The sequence below is a fragment of the Monopterus albus genome, unplaced genomic scaffold, assembly GCF_001952655.1.
Source record: "Monopterus albus unplaced genomic scaffold, M_albus_1.0 scaffold41.1, whole genome shotgun sequence".
Lineage (NCBI taxonomy): Eukaryota > Metazoa > Chordata > Actinopteri > Synbranchiformes > Synbranchidae > Monopterus > Monopterus albus.
The window spans coordinates 4,546,247-4,557,038 of NW_018127921.1; the positions used below are offsets into that span (position 1 = coordinate 4,546,247).

The following is a 10,792-nucleotide window of genomic DNA, read 5'->3' on the forward strand; positions in this document are numbered from 1 at the left end:
TCCAAACCATTAACAGACAACACAATCACATTTTCCAAACTGCTTTGCAGCACCATGAGACACAATAAACCTGCTGCAGTTTACAGAAAGAGCAGGCAATCTGTATCATTTTCATTAACAGAAAATTATACTAACATTTCAATCCATTTTTTAACAATCAGAACTGAACCTTCAAGACAGTGCATAATACCTAAGGCAAGGATGCACTTTGCACCGTTAAATACTTTCATTTTGACAACATGAGAAACAGCAAGCAATCACAAAATGGTATGTGGCTTTAAAAAGACGTGACTTTGTTGGACGAGTCAAGATTAGCTGACTTGTAAAGCTGTTTTCAGATAGGATGCGGTATGTGCTGCACTCACCGCAGGGGAAGGCGCACACATGTTGGGCACCAGTTGCTAGGCAACCAAAACGCTTTCCACGAGATGGTTAGCAGGTATCAACCAATTTTTTCAGCAGTGGACTTGGATGCACGATGTCAGCAAAATCTCTGGCTTTAGTTGTATTGATGAGGAGGAGAAGACCAGCTACAGCAAAGAAGAAAAGGGTGTGGGTTCACCAAAATCAGCCTCTCCTCCATTTTCTTTGTGGTCTGTCAGGTTCTCCTCAATGGATACATCGAGGCGTCCTCACAGAGAGCTGTGCCCAAGTTAAAGTTTTTTTTTTTACTTCAGGACAGCGTGCAGGGATGGAACGTGAGACCTTGCACTGCGCTCAGTTTGGCATGGCATAAGGTCTCATCCTTGCGCCACGCAACACAGGAATGAATGGGTTTGATATCTGAAAACAGCTTAATGTGGAGGAACAGGCTTAAGTTTAACTAAAAACACATTAGTGTTGTGTCAGGGGATACTGAACAGCATCATGACTCAAATCCAGTTTACTGAGGTAGCAACTTGCAGAGTTTTTAACATGGCAACTTTAATTTCATTTTGTTCTTGTAGATGTTCATACAAGCTGTTCAAAATACTTTATTTGCCGTCACTTTAACACCACCATTCACTGATCTGAAAAGCAATGTTGGAAAGTGGAATTATCATTTTAGACCAATTGATCTAATCTTTAGACAAAGATAATAATGGTGTTAAAAATCCTGCTTCACATTAAAACACAACAGGAGATATCCTTGAAACAAAGCAATGTGCAGGTGCCATTTTAAAGTTTCATCCTATTTGTCATCCTGGGCTGATGATGATCTTTAGGTCTGCAAAGGTGCCCCACATGGAAATGCTTTATAAAAAGCATGTCCATTCCTCTAAAAGAAAAAAAAAGACCATCAGTGAAATAAAATGGCCCAAGTACAACATTCATATAATGTTTCTGTAAGGCATTCCTTCACGCCAGCAGAGTCTGCAGCTTCCTCTTCCCAAACTTCAGCTCATCAGTCTGTTGTTTCCCGAGAGAAGAAAGGTTTTGTTGAGTTAATGATATCCATAGTTTTTCTGTCTGAGATATGAGCTTTACCAGCTTTTGGTCTGTCCTGCAGCTAGAACTAGAAATGATACTTACAACAGAGCCATAACTCTGAGAAGTCATTAGATTCATGCGAGACTGTACAGACTTTTTGTGACCTGTCCTAGCTGGACAGGACTAAATATTTAGGTGCAGTCCTATCTGCAGGAGGAGCCCAACACGCTGCCCGTTGCGGGTGCGGTGGCAGTAGCACTGTAATGGGGGTAATTGTCGTTTGATGATGGGCTTGGGAGGATGGAGTTTCCATTGGTGGGGGAGCAGCTGAGCTGGAGCCTCCGCAAATACTCGGCATGGACAGGTTTGTGGCTCTGCAGCACTTTGATGGCCTCTTCAACAGTGAACCACTCCCGCTTACGGCCTGTAGAGGGAGACAAAGCACAATGTGTGAGTTCCCCAAGTATAATGCAATAAGACATACAGTATCTTACAAATCCTCAATTATGTTATTGTACCAATGTAATAAAGCCTGCAACAAAGATGCTTTTTTTCCACAGCAAAACAATTTTTTATACTCTCTCCTTCTATATATACATGCATATATATGCAGCTCAAGAGACCATAAGCCATGAGTGCATTACCATGATACTCTCTCGAATATAAATTAAGTAATAATTACCTGTGATAACTGAAATTCAGAAACATAATGTGAAGCAGGAGTGGCACATTTTGTAGCAAGTTACTACAAGAGGTGGTGCGTATTTACATATGGTATTATCCTCTACTAACTGGTTTGTCCAATTAATAAGATTAACTTAAGCAAAGTGAAGGCAGTTATTGCATCTTGAGGAGCACACACATAAATGTATTTGCATGCACATAAAAATATGCACCTACAAAAAATAGATTAGATACTGTATTTGCCATAAAGACGTAGCAGGCTCTGATTTATGCTACCACATAGAGGATGCTTTCTACTGAGCACATAACCAACTAAAACTGGATACTGGTGTCCAGGCTACTGACAGCTGTGATGTACTGTAGCTAAGAACCACTGCAGCTGAGATCAGTGGCCTAGATTTATATGCACCTGTTGTCACTGCATACCCCAGGGGCGATACAGTCTCTATGCAGTACATGGGCCTTTGCATACATAAAAAGATCCAGTATTTTGTAAAATGTAAACTAGCCCTCAGCAAAGTGAGTACAGACACACACCACATCAGCTGCATCTCCCTCTGCATACATTCACAAGAAAGTGAAACTGTACCGATGTTGACAGAGTCTTCCCAGGCCTCCAGGGTCTCTGTCACAGTCAACACATATACGTACGTCCGGTGCTTCCGATCTTGGTTTTGCTTTAGGGATCAGGAGAAAAGCAAAACTGAATATTTCATGATACTGTAACTCAATACCACAAACACATACAAAAGCAACGAACTACAGCAGGAGACTCTTCACACCTGCATAATGTTTGCATCACAATTTCCATCCATCCATTTTCTATACTGCTTAGTTCCAAACGGGGTCACGGGGGGCTAGAACCAATCCCAGCCGGCTGTGGGCGAGGTACACCCTGGACAGGTTGCCAGTCCATCGCAGGGCTAACACACAGACTAACAACCACTCACACACAATCACTCCTATGGGCAATTTAGAGACACCAATCAACCCATGTTGCATGTCTTTGGACAGTGGGAGGAAGCCGGAGCACCCCGAGAGAACCCACGCAAGCACGGGGAGAACATGCAAACTCTGCTGGGGCTCGAACCCAGAACCGTCTCGCTGTGAGGCAACAGTGCTAACCACTACACCACTGTGCTGCCCTCACAATTTTCAGTTTTACATAATTTATGTTGTGTCCATGTTTACACGAACATATTTTTATTATCGGTGAATTTATTTGATTTCCATATCTGTTTTTCGAAAACCACCGAGCTACAATTTTAATGCCAGTATAGCACACTATTAAAAGCAAAATCCATTTTAGAATCACAATAATAATCACCTTTATTGGCCAAGTATGTTACGCACAAGGAATTTGTTTCCGGTACAGAACCGATAAAGATCATCAGCCAATTGTCCTGCCACGTACTTTAAAAAGGTGCACATTTTATATGGTATTTTGCACACTTACATATGTGAACATCTTACCTCAAATACACCAAGCAAACGTCCTAGCTTGCCCTTCACACCAGCCTGAGGAAGAAATGAAAAAGAAGAATTAAAAAAAAAAAGATGGGACTTTTCCCACTGGTTCTACAGACAGCATGAGGACAATTCACCGTGTTTTGAGTAGCTGTGGCCACAATCAGTCAGAGGGTGAAAACTATAGAAAATCTGAACTACAGATTATATTCTCTGTCAAAAACAACAGGTATAGTGCGTTACATTTCAACATTTTTAAAGAACTCCAGGTCCGCCTCTATGAACTGAACTGTGACCACCCAGGTGTTTTGATATACAACTACCCAAGCATGAAAAGGTTGATGAACTTAACTACTAAATATATTATGGGACTTCTCTCTGACCTAACAGCTTCTTCAGTTTAAACTAGAACCTGTCAACCAAGCAACAAATCACCTTTCTTATTCTGAGTGGAGTTACAGTCATTCTAAAAATAGGGGTCATTATCAACCACTAGTCACATCCCTAGAATTACCGCATTGCTGGTGTATGCCTCTGTCAATCCGTCAAGTTCATGGGAATGGGGTGAATGTGAGGTCAAAGTGACCTTGATCTTTGACCACCAGAAACAAATCAGTTCATTCTTCAGTCCAAGTAGGTATTTGTGTCAAATTTGAAGAAATTGCCTCAAGATGTTCCTGAGATATCTTGATCACGAGAATGGGACAAATGGACAACCTGAGAACATAACAGAATGTTACGCCTCAGTGCCTGGACCATGTCCAGGCATAAAAAAATCTTGGTAGAGTGTAATTACATTCCTTTCATAACAACTAAACAAATGTACTTCACAGGATTCAAATTACTATTAGGCATATGTCCTTTCCCCTGCTCAGCATATTTTACAAGTGTCACTGTCCCACTGATGTCTCTGCTGTAAAAACACAGGAATCTAGTGAGAAGCCAAGTTTAGACCGCTGACGTTGCGGAGACCTAAAGGTTCTCAACTGATGGGACCCCAAGTTACTCAACTACTGACACTGTGGACCTTCAAAAAAAATTCACCCTTAGAATGCATATTGCTATAACCACATAACTCCAGTTCTAGTTATTTCATTATGTTGTTTTTTTAAATGAGAAATCAATACTGGCAGCGGGGTGAGAGTTGCCGCAGATGTGTATCTATGCCATTTAGCAAGATGTCTAACAACAACAACAACAACAACAACAACAACAATAATCATGATCCGACTTTTCCACATCCAAAACACTGCAGGTGTAATATCCTCTGCAGCCACATGGTGTATTACATAATCTTGCAGTTTTGACATTTGCACAGAGAGAGAACTTCCACAACAGTAGCTGTAGCACCAAGATACAAAGGGAAATTTCTTATGGGCTGTTTTAGGCCCCCTCTTATATAATGGGCCAGTGGTGTTTGGATGTAGTTTAAGATCAACCACAGTTAAACACTACTATCCAGAAAAACAGAATGTTGCTATGTTTTGGTGGGAAACTGATGTGTTTGACAATTTATGATGACTTTTTTGTCTGGTCTCATCATTTACTCATTTTATAATTGAACAAAAATGACTTCACTTTGGAGTTCAGATTTGGTTAATATGATATTAAAACAAAATTAATGCATAGATTTGTCTACCTCCTCAAACACTTCTCGCACCGCGGCACCACACGGCTCCTCCTCTGGCTCCATGCCTCCTCCGGGGACGATCCACTGGTCCGGGAGCCGACTGCTGCTGACCAGCAGAACCTGCCAATGACAACACAGCTTAGATCATCTTAATGTTTTTTTTTTTTTTTATTTCACCCAGGCAAAAGGAGTGTGGTTCTTTGTATATGTCACATCAGGGGGGAGCATGAAGTCACAACCTATAGAAAAGCAGAACCTGGTCAACATGCTGCCACAGATTCCCTACATAGTTTTGAAGGGATATTTTTCTGACATCCAACGCCTCAAGTTTGCTTCGGTGTCTTCACCCCTCTTTTAAATGACCTCAACTTAGTGTGTCACATTGAAACTTGGGACTCTGACATGAGCCACGACCCTGTGGACTCAGAACTCAAGGCTGGATGATTGGAGTAGCTTCTTCTATTTCTTCTCTGCTGTTGCTGACAGGATCCTAAATCTACCACAGCCCTATGAAACATTCACTTCTGGCACAGTGACGTTTCTATGTAAACTTAAATTGTTAATTCTCATCTATTTAAAATATCACACAAACCTATATAGCAGTGCCAAACAGAAGTTAGCTAACTGACTAGAGCAAAACACTTTTGGGATCTTTTCCAGCCTGGTGACAAAGCTCAATCAAAGCCAGTGTTGAAGCAGTTCCAACTCAACATGACTGCAGCAAACATGAGCCACTCAGTCAGTGCTCTCTCTCTCTCTCTCTCTCTGAAGACCCAAATCACACTACAGTTGCAGTGTGCACAGATTAGATGCACCTGTCTCTGTGGTTTTCATTCAGAACAACAGAAATCCACCTGCTATAAACATTACTACATTTGAATAAATCAATTCAATCATCATTACAACACAGTCAGTGACAGGAAACAGGTTGTAATAATATCAAGAGCCAATACAAGCAAAACCACTGAGACAGGATCCAACTGCTCACAAAATAACACCTCTTGTATAGTTTTGTCTGTTTAAGAAATACTCTGCAACACACCCCAAGCAGTGAATGTAAATATACACACATTAAAGAGAACCATGTGCTAAGCAGCTCATGCAACAGATGGTGACATCCACCTCTGCCATATCCAGTAATCTGTCAGAGGAGTCAGTCTGTCACTTAATCCGCATCTTTTTGTATAGCTTCCCTTACGTTCACTAATGGGATTGTGGCTGCACCCGAGGCCAAACCAACTGGACTACATGCACCTGGTGCACTGACGATGAGCGCTGCCAGCTGCTGGCTTCCTCGCGTGCCACACTCACCCAGGTTAGCCTGCAAACTCCTAGATGATATAGGCTAGAGAGGAAGTGGAGGGGTTGGATGTTTGTAGCTATACAGTATGTCAAATATGAAGATGTGGATTAAGTGTGTGCATGCACAGTAAACATTTCCTGCAGATGAAAATGTTGGGGGAAAAAAAAGACAACAGGTGTACATTTTATATACTGTATCTTATATAGTGTGCAGTAAACTACAGTGCAAAACATGTCTTCTCAGTAGAGTGCAAACAGTGGGCTTGATTCAGCTCACTGAGAACAGCAACAAACTGAACATGAACTTTAGTCCTTTAAAACCTGATCTGGGAAAGGAGTATTTGGGGGGGAAAGATGGTAACTAATCTTATTTGGATGGTTCAGAAAATGTTTTTAACTTCTTTCCTGCTTTTGAATGTGAATGTCACCTGCCACAAGTCTGTTCTCAAATGAGACATGATTGTGTGAAGCACTTCCATGCAGGATGGACTATTTTAGTCATATGACATAATTTTAAAAAATCCAATCACTCTTGTGTTTTGGCTGCGTTGGCGATTCCAGTGCTCCTACCCCCAGCCCTCACTCTCTGAATGTGTGTGCCTCTGTGTTGCGCTGCAGCCAGCAAGGCTTCAAGTAGAGATCAGTGGTGTCAACTGGTCCTATGCTGACAGTGTGGGATGCATACAAAACAAAAGCTGCGGTGCTTCCAGGGCAGTGAGGACAAAGCCGATTTCTAATTTCTAATCATTCCATTTTTATCTTTTGGAAGGTTCAGAAAATGTTTTTAACTTCTTTCCTGCTTTTTGCCTGTTACCCCAAGGGGACTGAGAATATAGTGCAGGCTGTGTTTAGTTGTATTTTAATTTATTTAGGAATGTAGAGCACTGAATCAACATATTACAAACCGGGTGTAATTAAGGAGTTTGTTTCTTCACATGTGCTTCTGAGATGAATGCAGCTGTTAAGTGTTGAGAGTGTAGCAGGGGTTTGGTGCTGCCTTTGAACTCTAATAAAAGACAAAAGAAAGTCAAGCCTGTAAACTTCTATTCATCTCTCTAAGCACCTAGTGACCTGAATATGTTGCAGAAACCCATTCAATGCACTGAAACGCAAGTATTTAATATTCATTAAGTGGTCAGCAGTGTGAATAGCCTCTTGTCAACACCAAGTGCTATGTTCCAAATGTGTTCTTTTGAAAATTTTATTTATTTATTTTTTTTTTCACTGTTTGTTGTTTATCACCAATAATAATTACAGCATATAAAGGTGCTTATTGTTGCTACAATCAATTTTTATTTATACAACTGACACTTCTAGTTAGCTATTTGAACCATTTGTTCATTACTTTTAGGTAGCTTAATAACAGCTGATGCAAGATTCAAAGACATTTATTAATCACAGCAGGAAGACTGCTTAAAGTGACCATGGCACGCTCATTTCCAGCCATTGATTTTTTAACCTTGGGTACCTCCAGATTAGCTTTGCACCCATCACAACTCCAAATAGTCTGTAATTATTTCGGAATGATAAAACCTGATATCACAATGAGAGCCTCCTCCTGAAAACAAGCCACTAACGTTTCATCAACGCGCACAACTCCTGTTGCTAGTCAGGAAGCTAGACAATGCATAAACAAAAAACTTTGACAAGATATATTTTCGACAATGACAATACCTCAAATAGTACTTGACATGTTCAAGTCAGAATATGAAAGTGGACAGCATGACGAACTGCAACAGCATTAATTCATTTGAATTTCTCCTCCATAGATATGTAAAGAATGATATACACCAATGAGGCATAACATTATGACCACAGAGGTGAAGTGAATAACACTGACTATCTGTTACAGTGGCACCTGTCAGTGTGTGGGGTGTATTAGGCAGCAAGTGAGCATTCAGTCCTCGAAGTTGATGTGTTGGAAGCCTTCCACACAAAGGGCAATAAAACTCTGGACCTACTGTAGGCTAATGCCTGTTGTTTTAGCCTCTACTGCTGTTCCTAATTATCTCCAGTGCTGCTTTGGCCTGTTTTTCGGTGCCTTAGGTGCCTTTGATTTGCTTATTTGTGCTGTGTAAAAAGTAACGTTCTGATGACGCTACTTTTATAATCCTCGTGTGTATGGGTTCTAATGCTTTGTTGCCTTTATGTAACTGTTTATTTTAAGACCAAGTGTTCTTTGTTACTACGTACTTGCCTATGCATGCGCCGCGCGGAGTGGCAGCAAGTTACAGCAGGTGTGTCCTCATGTTCTTTTCCGTGTTTTTATGAAGTTCTGCTCTTATGGTGGTGTCTGTTCTTATGGTGTTATGGTGGTTGTTCTCTATTGCTGCTGTAACAGAAATTTCCCCACTGTGTGATCAATAAAGTACCTACTCTACTCTAAGTGCAAGGATCTGAATGACTTTGACAAGGGCTAAACTGTGATGGTAAGATGACCGGGAAAATCCAACTGGTGATAACTGTCTCTTCCCTGACAAATCCCTTGCATTACAGGTGACCACATTCCCAAAAGGTAGCACTGCACCGACAATAACATCATGGATTGTTAGAATCCTCTCGCCCACCCACAACACATCACATGCAGAAGACACACTGGCCTCAAGCAGTCAAAACAAACGGGCACTGTGCTCTGGAGGAATTCAGTGCTGATCAGTTGATCATCCACCATCCCAGGGTGCTTCACTGGCTGGCTGATTTTTTTTGTTCCCCAGCCACTCCATCCGCGCCACGTTAGATCCTTTCAGGTAAAATAGCGGGTCTCTGTACATGAACATTCCTGGACGTGCAGTAACCTCAGGCCCTGTATTTTTCTCCACAACCTCTGGTCACAGTGCAGGCAGCAAGTAAAATATATCCACAGAACTGGTGTGCAGTCAAAAAAATCCACTTTTAAAATTGCACCCGTGGATGTCAGGCAAGCTCACATGAATGCACAACTGCCTGCAGATTATGACCATTCAAGGAAATCTGTAAACTATCATGCAAGACTTTACATAGTTGGAAAAAAAAGTCTCACCAGAGAGAGTTCACAACTTGTATAAACCAAGTTGCTGCTGCATAAAAGTACAACACCACCTCAATTTTTTTAGCTTTCAGTCATGTTTAAGATAATAATTTGACAACACAGAAAGGCATGCTATGGGCTCTTTAAAATACCAGAACCCAATATGGGGCTCAAATCCACAACCCTGAGAGTTTCAGGTTTCACCAACTGAACTAATTAGGTCGTTGAAAGCTTTAGTATACTAACAATTGCATTCATTTATCCATTACTTTCAATATAAGGCAAGGAGGGGAGGCGACAGTGGTGCGGTGGGTAGAGCAGTCGTCTCCCAACCAGAAGGTTGAAGGTTTGAAGCCGAGTTCCGGCAGGCCATGTGTTGAAGTGTCCTTGGGCAAGACACTGAATTTTGACCATTTAGCTATTGATTCCATATGTTCCAACCTTTCATCCATTACTTTTCAACCACCTATCACTACTTTTTGTTATGGTAGCGTCCCCCCTCACCAGGAGGGTGAGGGAGAACTGTGGTTGGACTCAAGAGTACAGACCCAGGTGCTAGTGAAAACAGGTGGTGTAATGGTGAAAAATACACAGTAACAAATAAATAACGTAATACAGTCCAAGTACTTATACAGTCCAGGCAGGGTAGAGTGGGATTGAGAAGAAGACCAGGAGAGCAGGAGGATGAGGACGGACAAGTGAAAAAAGGTAGCAAAACAAAAACCAAAAATCAACAGCACAGAGACTGTCAGCGTTGATATCAGTACGTTTTGCGAAACGCATAAATAACGTGATAAAGGCAAGCCAGTTACTGTTAGCGTAGCATTCTCGCACACGTATATTTACGTGGTTTTAACATAACATTTGTCACGTACTTTGGGTAATGCTCTGCCGTCGCCGGAGCGTCTGCCAGAGGTATAAATAAGGAGGAAGTCAATCAGGGGGATGCACCCCAGCTTTGTGCACCGACAAACGAATCGCTAATTACGAATGCAACACAGCTGAGGTGTGAATCCCGCAGGTCAAGAGAACAGAGGAGAGAAAGGCGGAGGAGAGGCAGCAGCCGTCGAGCGGACCTGACACTTTTGCCTATTTCATCATTCATCCATTACTTTACTCAGCTATTAATCCATGAGTTTAACATGACTTTAATTACTATTTCAATCGAGACAGAAGGCTGCCCACCAAGAGCCGGGGTCTGTCGGAGGTTTCTTCTGTTAAAAGGAGTTTTTCCTCCCCGTTGTTGCCAAGTGCTTGCTCAAGGGGGGTTTGTGGGGTTTTTCTCTATAATA

The 10,792-nt window shown here is 41.7% G+C and overlaps 1 protein-coding gene across 3 annotated transcripts in view; it reads right to left on the minus strand.

Moving 5' to 3' along the window:
* Positions 1–7: 7 nt before the first annotated feature.
* Positions 8–10,792, minus strand: part of nudt4b (nudix (nucleoside diphosphate linked moiety X)-type motif 4b) — a 15,594-nt gene continuing 4,809 nt past the window's right edge. The window contains exons 1-5 of one of the 3 annotated variants that reach the window (XM_020599686.1): positions 6,314–6,394; positions 5,201–5,311; positions 3,568–3,612; positions 2,684–2,771; positions 8–1,834 (exon numbers count right to left, since the gene is read on the minus strand). In XM_020599686.1, coding sequence (XP_020455342.1) covers positions 1,614–1,834; positions 2,684–2,771; positions 3,568–3,612; positions 5,201–5,311; positions 6,314–6,322 — 474 coding nt within the window. In that variant the 5' untranslated portion in view covers positions 6,323–6,394 and the 3' untranslated portion in view covers positions 8–1,613. Of the gene's footprint in view, positions 1,835–2,683; positions 2,772–3,567; positions 3,613–5,200; positions 5,312–6,261; positions 6,395–10,792 lie in introns of those variants that run through there. The other 2 variants (XM_020599685.1, XM_020599684.1) reach the window with 2 other exon arrangements.